The 22,456-nt window shown below is 46.6% G+C and overlaps 1 protein-coding gene across 3 annotated transcripts in view; it reads left to right on the forward strand.

Moving 5' to 3' along the window:
- The window catches only part of KIF11 (kinesin family member 11), a 143,843-nt gene that overhangs the window by 108,143 nt on the left and 13,244 nt on the right, over window positions 1–22,456 (forward strand). For all 3 annotated transcript variants that reach the window (XM_063962050.1, XM_063962049.1, XM_063962048.1), the window contains exons 17-21: window positions 9,845–10,003; window positions 11,037–11,164; window positions 11,585–11,864; window positions 12,240–12,462; window positions 18,542–18,693. In XM_063962050.1, the coding sequence (XP_063818120.1) occupies window positions 9,845–10,003; window positions 11,037–11,164; window positions 11,585–11,864; window positions 12,240–12,462; window positions 18,542–18,693 (942 nt within the window). The remainder of the gene's footprint in view (window positions 1–9,844; window positions 10,004–11,036; window positions 11,165–11,584; window positions 11,865–12,239; window positions 12,463–18,541; window positions 18,694–22,456) is intronic.

A 22,456-nucleotide genomic window follows, 5' to 3' on the forward strand; every position in this document is an offset into this window, starting at 1 on the left:
ATGTCAGTCCTGTTCTGACCCTTAATTCAGGTGCACTGTGGTCAGATTGATCTCACTTCTATATACTCAAAGGTGATTTTCAGTCACAAATTGTGTAGTCATTAACAGATTACCATGTCTGTGAGCGGCAAAAGTGACGAGGAGAATTTATCAAGCACTCCTACATCCCTAACATGCTTATCTTGTAAGACAGGGTTAATTGGTATGGACCAATTAGTCACTAATGAGGGCTTGTGTGCAAACTGTTTTGCTTTTCAGCAAAGTAAAAAAAACAGGAGTTGGTTCAACCACCAACAGAGCCACCATGGAATGTGTTCGCAAAGACTCTATCTTCAATAGCGGACAGGTCAGCTCCGGTAGCACCACCTCAAGGGTTAGGTTACACTATTAACCCATACATGCAGCTCCCTTCCTACGGCTTGGTTCCAGTAGCCTCTACAAGCAACCAAGGGACAGGTAAGACGAAGACGGATACGTCTATGTGGCAGACTACACAAGATGATACAACAGATGATACAGTATATTCAAATACTCCGTATGATTATCAGTCGCAGAGTTTTAGTTCAGAGGATGTAGCTGAACTTATTAATGCTGTGACGGATGTTCTCTCTTTGGAAGAGCCAGCCAAGACAGTGTTAAAATCTAAAGCACCTGTGTTTAAACAAACAAAATCAGTGAAAACTGAATTCCCAGCGTCAGTTGAGCTGACGGAAATGATGGATGAGTCTTGGGCGACGCCCAGTAAGAAATATAAGATTCCGAAAAAATGGAATTCTTATTATCCATTTCCAGCTGCGGATTGTTCGAAAAGAGAAGTTCCTCCAAAAGTAGATGCACATGTTCTGCGACTTGTGCATAAATCTGCTTTACCATTGTCATCTACCTCACTAAATGATGTCACAGACAGAAGGGTAGATAGCTTTTTGAAAAATTTATTTTCTCTAGTAAGAGCAGTGGTAAGACCTGCTATGGCTTTGGCCTGGGTAGCAAAGGCAATGGGCGAATGGATAGAGGAACTAGAGTGACATCTTTTCTCCTAGGGAGCAAGAGTATCATTTAAGCCGTTTAAGACAATCTGCCTAATATTTGGAAGAAGCAGCAATTGATATGGGTACAGTTGCTTCTAAAGCTTCAGCCTTGACAGTAGCCGCTTGCAAGAGCAGTTTGGCTACGTACCTGGAAGGCAGATGCGGAATCCAAGAAAGAATTTGAAGCATTGCCTTTCATTGGTAATATATTGTTTGGGAAACCATTATCTGATATCCTAGAATCAGAGGCTGAGTCAAAGAAGGTAAGATTTCCGGCTACTTATAACCCTAAGTCCAAGGGTTCAAAGTTTCACTCATTTCGTTGGCAAGGCAAAGCGAAAGCTAAAAAGGAGTCTAAGCAACCCTAGTTCAAAACCAGGGGTAGGAAGCAGTGGGCTAGCAAAAAGCCAGCTTCCAAGCCTGAACAGAAACCATCAGCCTGAAGAGACGGGCCTCCACCTGGAGGATTCCAGGGTTGGGGGCAGACTCCTTCATTTTGCACACATATGGCAACAGTCAACAACAGATGCTTGGGTGCAGAAGGTGATATCTCAGGCGTATGGGTTCCCATTCAGGAGGCAGCCTCCTCAAAGATTTTTTTGCACCAGCCCGTCTCGTATAGAGTCGAAGGCCAATGCTCTGCAAGAAGCAATCCAAAAATTACTGCAGTCAGGTGTGATTGTCCCAGTACCTCCATCACAAAGGGGACAGGGGTTTTACTCCAATCTATTTCTGATCCAGAAGCCAAATGGGTCATATCGACCAATTCTCAATCTAAAAATGTTAAACAAATACATTTGGATCCCAAAGTTCCACATGGAGACGTTACGCTCCATAATGTTGGCTATGGAACCGGGAGATTACATGGTATCTCTGGATGTACGGGATGCTTACCTACATGTGCCTATAGCACTGTCTCATCGGTGTTACCTCAGGTTTCCATCCTCCAGGAACATTTTCAGTTCCAAGCCTTGCCCTTCGGGCTAGCAACAGGACCCAGGGTGTTTTATTAAGATCATGGTGGTTATGGCAGCTTGTCTGCGCAAACGGGGGATAAGAATATTCCCATACCTCGACGACCTGTTAATCTTAGCACATTCGCAAGATTTGCTTCTGAGCCGTCTTCAACAGACAATAGTTTGTTTACAGAGACACGGTTGGCTCATAAATTGGGAAAAGTAGTCTCTGAAGCAGTCACAGCGGATGGTTCATTTGGGGGCCATATTGGATTCAGACCTACAGAAAGTTCTCTTACCAGAGAAAAAGATAGTCAAAGTGCAGGTCATGGCTCAGGAAGCGTTGCACGCCCAGACAATGTCAGTCCATACAGCAATGCGACTGTTGGGTCTAATGGTATCAACCTTCGACATGGTGGAATATGCGCAATTCCACTCCACACCTTTTGCAGCACCTTATTCTGACCAAATGGAACGGAAATCATCAGACGATAAAAAAGCAGATGATAAAGTTTCCAGCAAACGTAAAAAGGTCTCTAGCGTGGTGGCTACAGACAGACCATTTAAACAAGGGGAGACCATTTTGGATTAAAGAATGGCAAGTCCTGACAACAGATGCCAGCCTGCAAGTGCAGTACTCGGAAGTCTTTGGTTCCAGGGAAAATGGACCGCAAGGGAAAGTCGCCTGCCGATAAATCTGTTGGAAATAAGGGCCATTTACTTGGCTCTAGTTCAGGCAAAGGACAGTCTGCAAGGAAGGCAAGTCCAGATTTTCTCAGACAATGCGACAGCAGTAGTGTACCTCAATCATTAAGGAGGAACTCACAGCAGGAGACTGATGGAGGAAGTAACTCCCATTCTAAGATGGGCAGAACTCCATCTCCCAGCATTGTCAGCAGTGTTTGTCCCAGGTGTTCTGAACTGGGAAGCGGATTTTATCAGTCGACATACCATTCAGGAAACCGAATGGGCATTACACCCAGAAGTGTTTCAGACACTAGTGAACAGATGGGGTCTACCAGAGAGAGATCTCATGGTGTCTCGTCTAAACAACAAAGTTCCATGGTACGGATCGAGAACAAGGGACCCAGGAGCGGTACTTGTAGACGCACTGTCAGTAGTATGGAAATTTCATCTGGCGTATCTGTTCCCTCCAATATCTGTTACTCAGAGTAGTGAGAAAAATAAAGCAAGCAAAGGGAGTAATAATTCTAATAGCTCCAGCTTGGCCAAGAAGGCATTGGTACACAGATCTACTGAGGATGTCCGTGGAAGCACCTATACTGCTCCCTCAACTTTCAGATCTGCTAATGCAGGGTCCTTGTTGCCACAGTCATCTGGATCACCTGTCTTTGACGGCGTGGCTGTTGAAACCTCTATCTTACAAGCGAGAGGATTTTCAAAACAAGTAATCCAAACTATGCTTAGAGCAAGAAAGCCTTCTTCAGCTCGTGTGTATCATAGAATATGGCAAGCCTATATTCATTGGTGTACTGGAAAAAATTTGAATCCAAGATCTTTTAAAGTATCCAGGATTTTGGATTTCCTTCAAGCAGGATTGGATCAAGGTTTGAAAGTGGCTTTCTTGACAGTTGAAGTATCAGCATTAACTGTATGGTTTCAGCGGAAGATTGCTGATTTACAGGATGTACGTACTTTCTTTCAGGGAGTTGTACATATTCAACCTCCATTTGTTCCTCCTGCAGCTCCCTGGGATTTGAATTTAGTTCTTAAATTTCTCCAGGGTCCTCCGTTTGAACCGCTTAAGAGAGCAGAACTTAAATGGCTAACGGCTAAAGTGCTTTTCCTACTGGCAATGGCGTCAGCCAGAAGAGTGTCAGATTTAGGAGTATTATCGTATAAGTCTCCTAAGTTTTTTTTTCCAGACAGAGCAGTTCTCAGAACGAGATCTAATTATCTTCCAAAGGTGGTTTCAAAGTTTCACCTGAATGAAGAGATTGTAGTCCCAGCTTTTCAGGTACCGGGACTATCTGCGGGAGAAGCGTCGCTGTACGTAGTCCCAGCTTTAAGAATCTACATAGATCGTACTAGTGCCATCAGAAAAACAGATTCTCTCTTCATCCTCTACGGATTCCATAGAAGAGGATGGCCTGCTAGTAAACAGACGCTGGCGAGATGGCTCCGAATGATAAAAGTTTATTCTCATGCAGATCTCCCTACTCCGGCTAATGTCTCTGTACACTCTACTCGTAAGGTAGGTCCTTCATGGGCAGCACAACAGGGTGCTTCAGCAGAACAGATATGTAAGGCAGCAACATGGTCTTCCATAAACCCATACATAAGACATTATGCCTTGGATACTTTTGCCTCTCATGACGCAGACTTCGGACGAAGGGTGGTCCTGTGTAATCAGGAGCGTCCCCACCACTAAAATTTGGCTCTGGGAATCCCAATGTTATCCTGTGGACCCAGCCAGAGAAATAGACGTTATGGTAAGAACTTACCGTTGATAACGTGATTTCTCTTATGTCCACAGGTATCCCACCCTGACGCACCTGATTTGAGGATCTAGACAATCACTAAACCTCTTCCTTCTTGTATGGAAGGGTGTGCATGTGTGTTCTTATCGCCTAACAGGTCTCTACCTGATGCTCCTGCCTAAATCACTGTGGAGAGAACTGATCTGACTGAGTCAGTGGGCTGGACTATATGGTGAGGCCCCGATGCATCCTGGGAGGCCAGAAAGCTCGTGACCGTGTTGGTGCCATTTCTGCTGTCGCTCAACCATATCCCAATGTTATCCTGTGGATACCTGTGGACATAAGAGAAATCACGTTATCAACGGTAAGTTCTTACCATAACGTCTATTTCTCGAACGTCTTAGTGGATGCTGGGGACTCCGTAAGGACCATGGGGAATAGACGGGCTCCGCAGGAGACTGGGCACTCTAAAGAAAGATTTAGTACTACCTGGTGTGCACTGGCTCCTCCCTCTATGCCCCTCCTCAAGACCTCAGTTAGAATCTGTGCCCGGCCAGAGCTGGGTGCTTTTAGTGAGCTCTCCTGAGCTTGCTAATAAAGTATTTTAGTTAGGTTTTTTTATTTTCAGAGAGCTTCTGCTGGCAACAGACTCTCTGCTACGAGGGACTGAGGGGAGAGAAGCAAACCTACTAACTGCGGCTAGGTTGCGCTTCTTAGGCTACTGGACACCATTAGCTCCAGAGGGTTCGAACACAGGATCTTAACCTTGGTCGTCCGTTCCCGGAGCCGCGCCGCCGTCCCCCTCGCAGAGCCAGAAGTCAGAAGCCGCAAGAAGACATCGAAATCGGCGGCAGAAGACTCCTGTCTAAACATGAGGTAGTGCACAGCACTGCAGCTGTGCGCCATTGCGCCCACACTACCCACACACTCCGGTCACTGTAGGGTGCAGGGCGCAGGGGGGGGCGCCCTGGGCAGCAATTAGGATACCTCTTGGCAAAAAGACACATATATACAGCTGGGCACTGTGTATATGTACGAGCCCCCGCCATTTTATGTACACAGACCCGGGACAGAAGCCCGCCGCTGAGGGGGCGGGGCCTTCTTCCTCAGCACTAACCGGCGCCATTTTTTCTCCACAGCTCCGCTGAGAGGAAGCTCCCCAGGCTCTCCCCTGCAGTATCAAGGTAGAAAAAGGGTAAAAAGAGGGGGGGCACATAAATTTAGGCGCAAATTATCATAAACAGCAGCTACTGGGTAAACACTAAGTTACTGTGTAATCCCTGGGTTATATTGCGCTGGGGGGTGTGCGGTGTGTCGGTACGTTTGTGTCGACATGTTTGATGAGGACGGTTACGTGGAGGCAGAACAAGTGCAAGTGAATGTGGTGTCGCCGGCGCCGACACCTGATTGGATGGATATGTGGAAGGTGTTAAATGATAACGTAAGCTCCTTGCATAAAAGGTTGGATATTCAGTCAGGGTCTCAACCCATGTCTGATTCTACAGCTCAAGGGCCGTCAGGGTTTCAAAAGCGCACACTATCCCAGTTGTTTGACACAGATGTCGACACGGATTCTGACTCCAGTATCGATGACGATGATGCAAAGTTGCAGCCTAAAATGACTAAAGCCATCCGATACATGATTATAGCAATGAAGGATGTATTGCACATATCGGAGGAAAACCCTGTCCCTGACGAGGGTTTATATGTTTGGGGAGAAAAAGCAAGAAGTGACTTTTCCCCCTTCACATGAATTAAATGAGTTATGTGAAAAAGCGTGGGATTCCCCTGATAGGAAAGTACTGGTTTCCAAAAGATTACTTATGGCGTATCCTTTCCCGCCAATGGAAAGGTTACGCTGGGAATCCTCCCCTAGGGTAGACAAAGCGTTGACACGCTTATCTAAGAAGGTGGCCCTGCCGTCACAGGATACGGCCGCCCTAAAGGATCCTGCGGATAGGAAGCAGGAAGGTATCCTGAAGTCTGTTTATACACATTCTGGTACTCTTCTGAGGCCAGCAATTGCTTCGGCCTGGATGTGTAGTGCTGTAGCAGCATGGACAGATACTCTGTCTGAGGAGATAGATACCCTGGACAGGGAGACTATGTTACTGACCGTAGGGCATATCAAAGACGCTGTCCTATATATGCGGGATGCCCAGAGGGACATTTGCCTGCTGGGCTCTAGAATAAACGCAATGTCGATTTCTGCCAGAAGGGTCCTATGGACTCTGCAATGGACAGGTGATGCCGACTCTAATAAAAAAAAAAAAAAAAAAACACATGGAGGTGTTACCTTATAAGGGTGAGGAATTGTTTGGGGACGGTCTCTCGGACCTAGTTTCCACAGCTACGGCTGGGAAGTCAAATTTCTTGCCATATATTCCCTCACAGCCAAAGAAGGCACCGTATTACCAAATGCAGTCCTTTTCGTTCACAAAAAAGCAAGAAAGTCAGAGGTGCATCCTTTCTTGCCAGAGGCAGGGGTAGAGGAAAAAAGCTGCACCATGCAGCTAGTTCCCAGGAACAAAAGTCCTCCCCGGCTTCCACTAAATCCACTGCATGACGCTGGGGCTCCACAGCCTGAGCCAGGAGCGGTGGGGGCGCGTCTCCGAAATTTCAGCCACCAGTGGGTTCGCTCACGGGTGGATCCTTGGGCTATACAAATTGTGTCTCAGGGATACAAGCTGGAATTCGAGGTGACGCCCCCTCACCGTTACCTAAAATCGGCCTTGCCAGCTTTCCCCATGGAAAGGGAGGTAGTGTTGGCAGCAATTCACAAGCTATATCTCCAGCAGGTGGTGGTGAAGGTTCCCCTCCTTCAACAGGGAATAGGTTACTATTCCACTATGTTTGTGGTACCGAAACCGGATGGTTCGGTCAGACCCATTTTGAATTTAAAATCCCTGAACATTTATCTGAAGAAATTCAAGTTCAAGATGGAATCGCTCAGAGCGGTCATTGCAAGCCTGAGGAAGGGGATTTTATGGTGTCTCTGGACATCAAGGATGCGTACTTGCATGTCCCCATTTATCCACCTCATCAGGAGTACCTCAGGTTTGTGGTACAGGACTGTCATTACCAATTCCAGACGTTGCCGTTTGGCCTGTCCACGGCACTGAGAATATTTACCAAGGTGATGGCGGAAATGATGGTGCTCCTTCGAAAGCAAGGGGATACAATTATCCCATACTTGGACGATCTCCTCATAAAGGCGAGGTCCAGGGAGTGGTTGCTGATCAGCGTAGCACACTCTCAGGAAGTGTTGCGACAGCACGGCTGGATTCTGAATATTCCAAAGTCGCAGCTGATTCCTACGACGCGTCTGCCCTTCCTGGGCATGATTCTGGACACAAGCCAGAAAAAGGTGTTTCTCCCGGAGGAAAAGTCTCGAAGCTCGTGACTCTGGTCAGAACCCACCTAAAACCAAAACAAGCATTGGTGCATCACTGCACGCGAGTCCTGGGAAAGATGGTGGCGTCATACGAAGCCATTCCCTTCGGCAGGTTCCATGCGAGGATCTTTCAGTGGGATCTGTTGGACAAGTGGTCCGGATCGCATCTTCAGATGTATTGGCTGATCACCCTGTCCCCCAGGGCCAGGGTGTCTCTTCTGTGGTGGCTACAAAGTGCTCACCTACTCGAGGGCCGCAGGTTCGGCATACAGGACTGGGTCCTGGTGACCACGGATCTAAGCCTCCGAGGATGGGGGGCAGTCACTCAGGGAAGAAACTTCCAGGGGCTGTGGTCAAGTCAGGAGACTTGTATACGGCCCTTAGTTCCAGGATATTGATGTGCAGACAACGCCCTGAGTCAAGCGGAGCCTCTGCTTCGAAACCAACCAGTGCTGATTCAGTCAGGAACTCCCAGTGAGGGGAGTGCAAGTCTGTGGTCTTCATTCTTCTGTAAGACTGACTCTCTTGATCTTATCTGAGTATCACAAAAGCGGCTGGCCTATTTCCAAACTGTCTGTATGATGGACAAAGGCTACAATTCACCAGGTCTGCTTTGCTAAGGCTCTCCCTGATCAGATCACTGCTCATGTCGCCAGGGCATGGAGCTGTTCCTGTGCCAGATTGTGATTTGGGCCTCTGTCCATACCATAACAAAATGTAAGCTTTTAAGTCAAAAGATGCTACTTGTGTGTGTTTAGTGTTACGTGAAACTACTACGGAGATTGACCCTTCCCTGTGGGCAGCTTTGGAACACCCCCTAGGTGGATGCTAGAGAAAAAAGGATTTTTGTTCTTACTGTAAAGTCGTGGTGGTTTTTTTGTTTTGTCTTTTGTAAGTCATTTGGGCGACACCATAATCACTCTCCTTTTTGTTTTGGTTATTGTTAGAGTTTAGATATGGGCTTTGCTAAAGAAACAGGATTTCTGGCGGGGAAAATTGCATAACTCCATGATTTTTGTTTCATGCCTGACTCCAGCAATAGCGACCCTCTTTTCCTAAGGTATAGCGCTAATCCAAATGGATGGTGAGAGACTTTTAACCATAAGGACAGAAATCCAGTTCAGGACGTTAGTGGTTTTACACAACTAATCTTGGTCTTAATTGAGTTTTTAAAAATTTTTTGCTTGGTGGGTATAGGCTAACATTTAAACTGCCAAGCTGGAAGTTGTCACTGAAGAAACACCCAGCAAGACAGTGGTGGAATATTCGAGCGAAGTAAGGGAGTATTGCCATAACCAGGGCATGACAAATGTTTCTAAAGTGTAGGAGTCAGTCCACTGTTGTCGTCTGCCCCCCCCCCAAAAAAAAATATATATATATAAACAAATAAAATAAACCTGAACACCCCCAGGCAAACCATCCCCATGGCCACACAACTAAGGGCCCAGGCATACCAGCCCTTCGCAGCAATCCACCGAGCAAATAGTCCCCCCTCCCTGTGGCCACATCACAACCCCCTCCAAAGCTTCAATCCCTGGCCACGCAAAGACTTTCTATGCAGCCGTAATTGAAGACTGCAGACTGGAATGGACAGGCTGGGACAGACAATCAGCACAGTACATGAAATGGCTGCTGCAGTACAGACACACCCATGAATCTCCGCTGGGGCTGATGAGGATCTGCTTCTTCACCTGCATAATCTGGTAGCCAGGCAGAAAAATCTAGGGGCCATGGCTACCCGGCACCTGGGATTTGTCTAGTCCTGCATAACGGACAGCTCACTGCCTTGTCAGTTGGTATATAGTTCTTGAGGGCTGAACTAGGCAGAAATACATGTTTAATTTGCTTAATCCAACCATTTTAATTTTGCTGAAAATCCACCGGGCAAGAGGATGAAAGTGAAGCATCACAAAACTGGGACATTCTTATAACTTGCTATGAAATTTGGAGCATACATAATGCTTACAATATGTTCTGAGTTTGCAGTGTCTTGGTTTTGTACATTATCACGCTTTTTGCCTATAGGTGAATTCCCATAAAGAAGAAATGAATGTGTTTTTCACCGATCACTCTATGATGCTGCACAAATTGCGTCTGGACTCCACGTCTGCCCTGTCCAGTCTTCAGTCAGAATGTCAGCTTCTGGAAGAGGAAATACAGGCTGCTGAGACTCTACATTCAGAGGTACCCACATATATCCACAATGCTGACCGAGGACATCGTGCACGCAATTATGTTTAGTACTGCTGGGATGGAATTATCGTATTAAAGTAATGTTCATTTAGGGACCATACAATGAATGGAGTGAACATGTGATTACTAAAATCAATCCGAGCAAATAGATTTTGTTTTATCCGTCCATAGCCTATGCACAGTAGTGCAGTCCTTTTTTCTGGCTGACCCAATATAGTGTTTGTGTTGTCACTAGAATCCTGTACCGTTGGTGTCTCATGCTTCTAATTTCAGTTGGATTACTTCTTTGGTTCAGTCTGGTTTTTAGTTCCTGTTAAATAACATTTGTACTCGGCTGCCAGCTAAGTTTTTTTTTGTTTTTTTGTTTTCTGGTAGTGTATAACTGTCACAAATGTTCATGCCTTAAAGTTACACTAATAAGACCTAATGAACGCTACAAGTTTTTATTCTGTCTATAAAACACAATGACTTATGGGATTGCTGCCGTAATTCTAAACTGCAGGCGTGAGCTGTATGTCTGTAACAGCAGCAGAGTCCTCTGTAGGTTAGTGCCAACAAGGTGAGTCCACAATTGGCAGAACTGATCAGAATTTAGTTTGTTTTATAATTGTGAAAACTATGGGTGAGGCTCTGCTTATAACTACTGTATATGCTATCATTGTGATTGATTTCTCCCTGAATTTGCCCTTTGCATGCTCGTTACCCTTACATTTAGTTAAATGTATTCGTTTGAGGCTAATAGACCGTTTCAAGGACAAAATCAAATACAATCATCAGAGCTATGGACTGTGTAGGGGGCTGTTAAATACTTGCATGTGGTCTGAACAAGTAGCAACTCTGCTTAATATTGTGAGCCTAGAAAGCAAATTCTAAATCATCTGTAAAGGAAAGTTTTATCCCTCAGGACTTCAACTTAAACAACATACAGGAATTTCAAAGTTTGAGGTTGTTCCTTCATGTAGACATGTTTTTTGCTAAAGTTTTTAATTTGAATCCTGACTTTGTAATATCTTGTTTTAATTAGGGAGTGAACATGTTACAAAACCAGCTGAATCTACTCTCCATGAAAACACATCAGAGCTTTAAGGGACTTCAAGCTAAAAGAGAGACCCTAAAGAAATCATCTGGCTCCTTGCAGCAGGATCTCGATAAGTAAGAACCATTTATGTTCTCTTTTGGTCTGTAAGAGGTGTGCCCAATCAGCAGTAAGCGGCTGCATGGCAGGCACTGTGGGAGGGAACCCTGAAGCGTGTGGACCTTCTGAGAGTGGTAACTTCTGGACAGTGGGCTTTCTGAAAGGGAAAGCCCAGCCTGGTGTGGTCGCATCTGATGGGATCATTACACGCAAATAATTGAGCTCCTTTGTCACCAATGATAAATAGACCTCCATATCTTGGAGCTATCATACTCTAAAATGAGACCTGGACATAACACTTTGTAATTAAGAGTTTTTGAAAAAATATTGTTACATTTTTGGATTCCCCACTAAAATATGTGAAATGCAGCCTGAGGAGAGAAACTGCTCTGTGGCCCTCACTCGGAGCCCTATTTCACAATTGATTCTTATTGCAGTGTTACCTCAGAAGCCATTGAGCGTGCTTCCACCCATCACCAGGTATTTGGGGACTGGTGTGGAGACGTAGCGAGTGAGATTAGACAACTGGCAGAGTCAAACATCAGCACCGTAGAAGAATCCACAAGGCAGTGTGAGAAGCTGAGCAGTAGTATCACAACTGTTTCTCAGGAAACCGAGAACTGGTGGGAAATCACTAGCAACAAAATGGCTTCCATCTCTGAACAGCAGGAGAGCTACTTACAAATGACCAAAACGCGGATTCAGCGCCACCAAAAAGTAAGTATATAGTTTTACATCTGGACTGCCAGTTTCCTTACTCAAGACTAAGCGGGGGATTTATCAAATCATGGAAATAAAGTGGAGTGAAATAAAGTTCAAACCAATCGGCTCCTGTCCTTTTCCAACCACAGCCTGTAAAGTGACAGGAGCTGATTGGATGGTAGTTTCAGTCCACTTAATCTCTTGAAGCTTTAATAAATCTAGCCCTAAGTTCATGTGATGGCTTCAACCGTCTAAAGCTTCTCAATTGCCCACTTACAACTTATACATATTTGGCCTAACTTGGTCTGTAAAGTACCATGAGCTTTTTTGAATAGGTTATATTTTTTTAATAGTTCTGTTGTAATAACCGTTGTACTGTATTCTCACCAGGACATAGAAGACAGCTGTAGCTCCTCGGTTGTGCGGGTTACAGAGATGGTGACCCAGCAGAGTGCAGGAGAATACAAAGCGTTATCCAATTTGATGGTACAGGTCAAAGATGATAAAGAAAAGATTGGAGAGCAGAAGCTGGAGCTCCAAGAGCAGGCACAGACTGGCCTGAATAAAGTTTACTTTTACATTACAGAAGAGTTGAAAAACGACATCCCTACAGGTGAGACACTATGGAACAAATTCAGATGTTTCTGGCCGGCAGCCACTAGAGCGTCAAACGGAGCTGTTCTAATGTAGCTCCGTTTAGACGCTGTCCGCGTCTACATTTCTCGAACGTCCTAAGTGGATGCTGGGGACTCCGTAAGGACCATGGGGAATAGCGGCTCCGCAGGAGACTGGGCACATCTAAAGAAAGCTTTAGGACTAACTGGTGTGCACTGGCTCCTCCCCCTATGACCCTCCTCCAAGCCTCAGTTAGATTTCTGTGCCCGACGAGAAGGGTGCACACTAGGGGCTCTCCTGAGTTTCTTAGTGAAAGTTTTAGTTTAGGTTTGTTATTTTCAGTGAGACCTGCTGGCAACAGGCTCACTGCATCGAGGGACTAAGGGGAGAAGAAGCGAACTCACCTGCGTGCAGAGTGGATTGGGCTTCTTGGCTACTGGACATTAGCTCCAGAGGGACGATCACAGGCCCAGCCTGGATGGGTCCCGGAGCCGCGCCGCCGGCCCCCTTACAGAGCCAGAAGAGCGAAGAGGTCCGGAAAAATCGGCGGCAGAAGACGTTCCTGTCTTCAATAAGGTAGCGCACAGCACTGCAGCTGTGCGCCATTGCTCTCAGCACACTAAATACTCCGGTCACTGAGGGTGCAGGGCGCTGGGGGGGGCGCCCTGAGACGCAATAAAACATGATAAAAATACCTTACATGGCAAAAAATACATCACATATAGCTCCTGGGCTATATGGATGCATTTAACCCCTGCCAGAATATACAGAAAAACGGGAGATAGGCTCCGCCCCCTTTCCGGCGGCCTTATCTCCTCAGCACACTGGCGCCATTTTCCCTCACAGCTCAGTTGGAGGGAAGCTCCCTGGCTCTTCCCTGCAGTCAAGAAAGGGTTAAAAAAAGAGAGGGGGGCACTAATTAGGCGCAGTATTAAAACATACAGCAGCTATAAGGGGAAAAACACTTATATAAGGTTATCCCTGTATGTATGTATGTGTATATATATATATATATATATATATATATATATATATATATATATATATATATATATATATATATATATATATATATAGCGCTCTGATGTGTGCTGGCATACTCTCCCTCTGTCTCCCCAAAGGGCTAGTGGGGTCCTGTCCTCTATCAGAGCATTCCCTGTGTGTGTGCTGGTACGTTTGTGTCGACATGTATGAGGAGAAAAATGATGTGGAGACGGAGCAGAGTGTCTGTAACAGTGATGTCACCACCTAGGGGGTCGACACCTGAGTGGATGTACTGTTGAAAATTACGTGACAGTGTCAGCTCTGTATAAAAAAACAGTGGTTGACATGAGACAGCCGGCTACTCAGCTTGTGCCTGTCCAGACGTCTCATAGGCCGTCAGGGGCTCTAAAGCGCCCGTTACCTCAGATGGCAGATACAGACGCCGACACGGATACTGACTCCTGTGTCGACGGTGAAGAGACAACCGTGATTTCCAGTAGGGCCACACGTTACATGATTGAGACAATGGAAAATGTTTTATACATTTCTGATAATACGAGTACCACCAAAAAGGGGTATTATGTTCGGTGAGGGAAAAACTACCTGTGGTTTTCCTGAATCTGAGAAATAAAATGAGGTGTGTGATGATGCGTGGGTTTCCCCCCGATAACAATTGATAATTTCTTAAGTATTGGCTGTATACCCTTTCCCGCCAGAGGTTAGGGTGCGTTGGGAAACACCCCCTAGGGGGGATAAGGCGCTCACACGCTTGTAAGAACAAGGGCTCTACCCTCTCATGAGATGGCCGCCCTTAAGGATCCTGCTGATAGAAAGCAGGAGGGTATCCAAAAATGTATTCACACACATACTGGTGTTATACTGCGACCAGCAATCGCCTCAGCCTGGAGGTGCAGTGCTGGGTTGGCATGGTCGGATTCCCTGACTGGAAATATAGATATCCTAGATAAGGATAGTATATTATTGCCTATAGAGCATTTAAAAGATGCATATCTATATATGCATGATGCACAGCGGAATATTTGCCGACTGGCATCAAGTATAAGTGCGTTGTCCAATTCTACCAGTAAAATGGTCAGGTGATGCGGATTCCAAACGGCATTTGGAAGTATTGCCTTTGAAAGGGGACATTTGGGGTCGGTCTTTTAGACCTGGTGGCCACGGCAACAACTGGGAAATCCACGTTTGTACCCCAGGTCGCCTCTCAAGATAAGACGCCGTATTATCAGGCGCAGTCCTTTGTTGGCAAGCGGACAAAAGGTTCCTCTTTTCTGCTCGTGACAGAGGGAGAGGAAAAAGGCTAAAGAGATTAGCCAGTTCCCAGGAACAGAAACCCTTTCCCGCCTCTGCCAAGCCCTCAGTATGACGCTAGGGCCTTACAAGCTCAGGCACGGTGGGGGCCCGTTCTCAATGAATTTCAGTGCGCAGTGGGCTCACTCGCAAGTAGACCCCTGGATCCTTCAGGTAATATCTCAAGGGTACATATTGGAATTCGAGACGTCTCCCCCTAGCCGTTTTCCAAAAGTCGGCTTTACCGACGTCTCCCTCTGACAGGGAGGCAGTTTTGGAAGCCATTCACAAGCTGTATTCCCAGCAGGTGATAATCAAGGTACCCCTCCTGCAACAGGGAACGGGGTATTATTCCACACTATTGTGGTACCGAAGCCAGACGGCTCGGTGAGACAGATTCTAAATCTAAAATCTTTGAACACTTACATACAGAGGTTCAAATTCAAGATTGAGTCACTCAGAGCAGTGATTGCGAACCTGGAAGAAGGGGACTACATGATGTCTCGGGACATCAAGGATGCTTACCTTCATGTCAAAATTTACCCTTCTCACCAAGGGTACCTCAGGTTATGGTACAGAACTGTCACTATCAGTTCAGACGCTGCCGTAGGGATGGTCCACGGCACCCCGGGTCTTTACCAAGGTAATGGCCGAAATGATATCCCTTTGAAGGAAGGAAATTTTAGTTATCCCTTACTTGTACGATTCCCTGATAAGGGTAAGATCCAGGGAACAGTTGGAAGTCGGTGTAGCACTATCTCAGGTAGTGTTGCGGCAGCACGATTGGATTCTCAATATTCCAAAATCGCAGCTGGTTCCGACGACTTGTCTTCTGTTTCCTAGGGATGTTCCTGGACACAGTCCAGAAAAAAGGTGTTTCTCCCGGAAGAGAAAGCCAGGGAGTTATCCGAGCTAGTCAGGAACCTCCTAAAACCAAACCAAGTCTCAGTGCATCAATGCACAAGGGTTCTGGGTAAAAATGGTGGCTTCCTACGAAGCAATCCCATTCGGCAGATTCCACGCAAGAACTTTCCAGTGGAACCTACTGGACAAATGGTCCGGGTCGCATTTTCAGATGCATCAGCGGATAACCCTGTCACCAAGGACAAGGGTATCCATCCTGTGGTGGTTGCAGAGTGCTCATCTTCTAGAGGGCCGCAGATTCGGCATTCAGGACTGGGTCCTGGTGACCACAGATGCCAGCCTGCGAGGCTGGAGAGCAGTCACACAGGGAAGGAATATCCAGGGCTTAGGGTCAAGCCTGGATACATCACTTCACATTAATATCCTAAGCTAAGGGCCATTTACAATGCTCTAAGCTTAGCAAGACCTCTGCTTCAAGGTCAGCCGGTGTTGATCCAGTCGGACAACATCATGGCAGTCACCCACGTAAACAGACAGGGTGGCACAAGAAGCAGGAGGGCAATGGCAGAAGCTGCAGGGATTCTTCGCTGGGCGGAAAATCATGTGATAGCACTGTCAACAGTATTCATTCCGGGAGTGGACAACTGGGAAGCAGACTTCCTCAGCACGACCTCCACCCGGGAGAGTGGGGACTTCACCCAGAAGTCGTCCACATGATTAAAAAACTCGACAGGTATTGTGCCAGGTCAAGAGACCCTCAGGCAATAGCTGTAGACGCTCTGGTAACACCGTGGGTGTACCAGTCAGTGTGTGTTCCCTCCTCTGCCTCTCATACCCATGGTACTGAGATTGATAAGATGGAGAGGAGAAAGCACTATATTCGTGGCTCCGGATTGGCCAAGAAGGACTTGGTAACCGGAACTTCAAGAGATGCTCACGGAGGATCCGTGGCCTCTACCTCTAAGAAGGGACCTGCTCCAGCAAGGACCCTGTCTGTTCCAAGACTTACCGCGGCTGCGTTTGACGGCATGCCGGTTGAACACCGGATCCTGAAGGAAAAAAGGCATTCCGGATGAAGTCATCCATATCCTGATCTAAAGCCAGGAAGGATGTAACCGCAAAAACATGATCACCGCAATTGGCGAAAATATGTTGCGTAGTGCGAGGCCAGTAAGGCCCAACGGAGGAAATTCAACTGGGTCGATTCCTACAGTTCCTGCAAACAGGAGTGTCTATGGGCCTGAAATTGGGGTCCATTAAGGTTCAGATTTCGGCCCTGTCAATTTTCTTCCAAAAAAGAACTAGCTTCAGTCCCTGAAGTTTAGACGTTTATAAAAGGGGTACTGCATATACAGCCTCCTTTTGTGCCTCCAGTGGCAATTTGGGATCTCAATGTAGTTTGGGTTCCAAAAGTCACATTGGTTTGAACCACTTAAATCTGTGGAGTTAAAATATCTCACATGGAAAGTGGTCATGCTGTTGGCCCTGGCCTGGGCCAGGCGCGTGTCAGAATTGGCGGCTTTATCCTGTAAAAGCCCTTATCTGATTTTCCATTCGGACAGGGCGGAATTGAGGACTCGTCCTCAGTTTCTCCCTAAGGTGGTTCCAGCGTTTTCACCTGAACCAACCTATTGGTGATGCCTGCGGCTACTAGGGACTTGGAAGAATCCAAGTTGCTGGGTGTTGTCAGGGCCCTGAAAATATGTTTCCAGGACGGCTGGAGTCAGGAAATCTGACTCGCTGTTTATCCTGTATGCACCCAACAAGCTGGGTGCTCCTGCTTCTAAGCAGACTATTGCTCGTTGGATTTGTAGTACAATTCAGCTTGCACATTCTGTGGCAGGCCTGCCACAGCTAAAATCTGTAAAAGCCCGTTCCACAAGGAAAGTGGGCTCATCTTGGGCATCTGCCCGAGGGGTCTCGGCTTTACAACTTTGCCGAGCAGCTACTTGGTCAGGGGCAAACACGTTTGCTAAATTCTACAAATTTGATACCCTGGCTGAGGAGGACCTGGAGTTCTCTCATTCGGTGCTGCAGAGTCATCCGCACACTCCCGCCTGTTTGGGAGCTTTGGTATAATCCCCATGGTCCTTACAGAGTCCCCAGCATCCACTTAGGACGTTAGAGAAAATAAGAATTTACTTACCGATAATTCTATTTCTCATAGTCCGTAGTGGATGCTGGGCGCCCATCCCAAGTGCGGATTGTCTGCAATACTTGTACATAGTTATTGTTACAAAAATCAGGTTATTATTGTTGAGCCATCTTTTCAGAGGCTCCTCTGTTATCATACTGTTAACTGGGTTCAGATCACAGGTTATACGGTGTGATTGGTGTGGCTGGTATGAGTCTTACCCGGGATTCAAAATCCTTCCTTATTGTGTAAGCTCGTCCGGGCACAGTATCCTAACTGAGGCTTGGAGGAGGGTCATAGGGGGAGGAGCCAGTGCACACCAGTTAGTCCTAAAGCTTTCTTTAGATGTGTCCAGTCTCCTGCGGAGCCGCTATTCCCCATGGTCCTTACGGAGTCCCCAGCATCCACTACGGACTATGAGAAATAGAATTATCGGTAAGTAAATTCTTATTTTCAGTTCGCACATGCCGGTGGTGGCGAGCTGTAATGTGTGTTAAGTGATCCGTTTGTGCTCCCGATCGCTCCCATTAGTTTAGTCTGGTTTTGTACGCTTTACGCGGCTAAAGCCAACACTAATGGATGTGATAGGAGACATGAATTGTATATCGCCCCCTGTGATCTCCCGTCACTTTAGATGGGATATTTGGAGCGATGGCCTTTGAATTCCCACTTATGTGATTTTGTACAATTAGTATCTTTAAAGCTCAAACTTGTCCTACACCACAAATGCATATGTAGTGATATGAACTAAAATGTCAGTGACCTAAACCGATTTCTTTGGTTCCAGGCACCACACCTCAGAGGAAAGACTATATTTGCCCCTCTTCACTCATAAAGACAAAACCAAGGGATGTTCTTCTAGAACAGTATAGGAGACGGCAGGAAGAGTTTCAGATTGCTGCATCCAGCGTCTCTATAGTGGAGGAGCCGGTGGATCAGGTAAGTGGCTGCAGAACTACTGGAGGGGTCGGTAGGGGTTTTGTGCATTTCATGCTCTTATATTTTACCTTATTTCCTGAAGGATTTTCTCATGGGCACTCTGACCACTCTCTTTGCTGACTCTTAAGGGACTGAGGGGGTGATGTAGGGATATATTCAATTGAAGTCGAAAGCTGCCGTCTCTCAAAGGCGTTAGTTTTCGAATTTTTTAGGTCTGAAGCAGTTCCGACCTATTCAGTCTAACACCAAATTATTCGACAAGTTGAGGAATTCGACTTGTCGAAAAGCACGTGGATCGGCGGAATAGCTGCAGGTTTGCATGCTTGTGTCGAAAACTGGGCCAAAACCAACAGGTTTTGGCCCCTTTTCGACCATCTCAATTTGACTTTAAAAAAAAAAAAGTCGAATTGAGATGCTGGAGCAGAGACGAAGGAGAGCTGCAGGCAGACGGGGGAGAGCAGCGCCGGAGGATGTGTCACAGCCGCCGTTCACAGCAGCGTCCACCCGGCTCCAGTAAGTGAGACCTTGCTTGCAGGAGCCGGGTGGACGCTGCCGTGAGTGGCGGCTGTGATGCGGGAGCAGAGATGGGGGGAGAGCCGCGGGCAGACGGGGGAGAGTAGCGTTACAGCAGCAGGCAGCGTAGCCGGAGGATGTCACAGCCCCGCCGCTCACTGCAGCGTCCACCCGGCTCCAGCAAGCGAGACCTCGCTTGCTGGAGCCGGGTGGACGCTGCCTGTGACACATCCTCCGGCTACGCTGCTGTAGCGCTGCTCTCCCCCGTTTCAGCGCCCGCATCTCAATTCGACTTTTTTAAAGTCTAATTGAGATTGCATTGAATAGCCCAGGTCGGATCCATTCCGACAAATGAATGTCGGAATGGATCCGACTTCAATTGAATATACCCCTATAGTTGTTCGAAAACCAAAAAGCACACCAATGGGTAAAACCATGTTGCACTGCAGTTGGGGCAGATGTAACGTGTAGAGAGCTAAACTGGGCATACACTATACAATTATCTGGCAGGTTATCTGGCTGGTTGAAATGAAAATCTGGTAATGGATGACATCAAATGACAATCGACTATTTGCTCCCAAACACTGGAAAACAGACAAACGGTCATTCAGATTGGTAAAATCCGTTGTTTTTAACCAATTTGTCTGAATGACTGTCTGTTTCCAGTATTTGGGAACAAATGGACAATTGTCATTTGCTCTCATCCATAACCAGATTTTCATTTCAACCAGCCAGATCTGACAGATAATCTGCCAGATAATTGTATAGTGTGTGTCCAGTTTTCGATTTGGGTGGGGTGTGTTCAAACTGAAATCTAAATTGCAGTGTAAAAATAAAGCAGCCAGTATTTATCATGAAACATTATAACACACCCAAATCTAACTCTCTGCACATGTTATATCTGCCACACCTACAGTAAAATCATATATATATATATATATATATACACACACACACACACACACACACACACACACACACACACACACACACACACACACACACACACACCCACACCCACCCTGTGATGAAGTCCAAGTGACGAAACGTGTTGGAAGACCTGTATTTACCTCATACCAAAGATAAGGAAAAATCTTCTTACTTGATTCATTGTAGTTTTATATTAATTTTAAGTGTTTTAGATCTGTTGTGATTGTGGTGTTGTCCATATATATATATATATATATATATATATATATATATATATATATATATATATATATATATATATATATATAAAATCTCTCTCTATCCTAAAGCCCGGAACTCCCTCAGCAAATTCCGTGCCCTCAGAATAGATACTGGATAGACGATACAAAAACTGCGGCACTCAGGGTCTTGAGTTCAAAAGTTTGTATTGACACTCGGTTACATTGCGCACCCGCGCCCCACCAACGTTTCGGGGAATTCAACCCCTTTGTCAAGGTGTAGGTGAAAGAAAAAAGGAAAGAGATTACTCACCCATTTGTAGACAGAAGACCGCCAAACACCGTGCAGAACAGCTCGCGGGGACGGAGGCGCGGGAGCTGTTCTGCACGGTGTTTGGCTGGCTTCTGTCTACAAATGGGTGAGTAATCTCTTTCCTTTTCTCTAACGTCCTAAGTGGATGCTGGGAACTCCGTAAGGACCATGGGGAATAGCCTCGGTCGTCCGGTCCCGGAGCCGCGCCGCCGTCCCCCTAGCAGAGCCAGAAGCAAGAAGACGTTCCTGGAAATCGGCGGCAGAAGACTTCGGTCTTCATTAAGGTAGCGCACAGCACTGCAGCTGTGCGCCATTGCTCCCCAGGCACACTACATACTCCGGTCACTGATTGGTGCAGGGCGCTGGGGGGGGGGGCGCCCTGGGCTGCAATATAAGTACCTTACTTGGCAAATTAACACATAATATAGCCTTTAAGACTATATATGTGTAAAATCCCCTGCCATAACTGTATAAAAAAAGCGGGAGAAGCCCGTCGGAAAAGGGGCGGGGCTATCTCCCTCAGCACACTGGCGCCATTTTCCCTCACAGCTCCGCTGGAAGGATCGCTCCCCAGGCTCTCCCCTGCAGTTCCAGACTACATAGGGTAAAAGAGAGGGGGGGCACTAAATTTAGGCGCAATCTGTGGTATATAAGCAGCTATAAGGGGTAAAATCACTGTAGTGTGTATCCCTGTTTTATATAGCGCTCTGGTGTGTGCTGGCAGACTCTCTCTCTGTCTCCCCATAGGGCTTTGTGGGGTCCTGTCCTCAGTCAGAGCATTCCCTGTGTGTGTGCGGTGTGTCGGTACGGCAGTGTCGACATGTTTGATGAGGAGGCTTATGTGGAGGCGGAGCAGGTGCCGATAAATGTGATGTCATCCCCTGCGGGGTCGACACCTGAGTGGATGGATATGTGGAAGGAATTACGCGACAGTGTCAACTTCTGACACAAAAGGTTTGACGACATATCAGATGTGGGACAGCCGGATTCTCAGCCCGTGCCTGCCCAGACGTCTTAAAAGCCATCAGGGGCTCTAAAACGCCCGCTACCTCAGATGGCAGACACAGATGTCGACACAGATACTGACTCCAGTGTCGACGATGATGAGACTAGTGTACATTCCAATAGAGCCACACGTTACATGATTACGGCAATGAAAAATGTGTTGCACATTTCTGATATTACCCCAGGTACCACATTAAAGGTTATTATGTTTGGGGAGAAAAAACTACCAGTGGTTTTTCCCCCTTCTGATGAATTAAATGAAGTGTGTGAAGAAGCGAGGGCTTCCCCCGATAAGAAACTAGTAATTTCTAAAAAGTTACTAATGGCGTACCCTTTCCCGCCAGAGGATAGGTCACGTTGGGAGACATCCCCTAGGGTAGATAAAGCGCTCACACGCCTGTCAAAGAAGGTGGCACTACAGTCTCCGGACACGGCCGCCCTAAAGGAGCCTGCTGATAGGAAGCAGGAGGCTATCCTGAAGTCTGTTTATACACACTCAGGTATTATACTGAGACCAGCTATTGCTTCAGCATGGATGTGCAGTGCTGCAGCTGCGTGGTCAGATTCCCTGTCAGAAAATATTGATACCTTAGACAAGGACACTATATTGCTAACCATAGAGCATATTAAAGACGTAGTCTTATACATGAGAGATGCACAGAGGGATATTTGCCGGCTGGCATCTAAAATAAGTGCAATGTCCATCTCTGCCAGGAGGGGTTTATGGACTCTGCAGTGGACAGGGGATGCAGATTCTAAAAGGCACATGGAAGTTTTGCCTTAC

Source organism: Pseudophryne corroboree, chromosome 3 (genome assembly GCF_028390025.1).
Source record: "Pseudophryne corroboree isolate aPseCor3 chromosome 3, aPseCor3.hap2, whole genome shotgun sequence".
Classification (NCBI taxonomy): Eukaryota; Metazoa; Chordata; class Amphibia; order Anura; family Myobatrachidae; genus Pseudophryne; species Pseudophryne corroboree.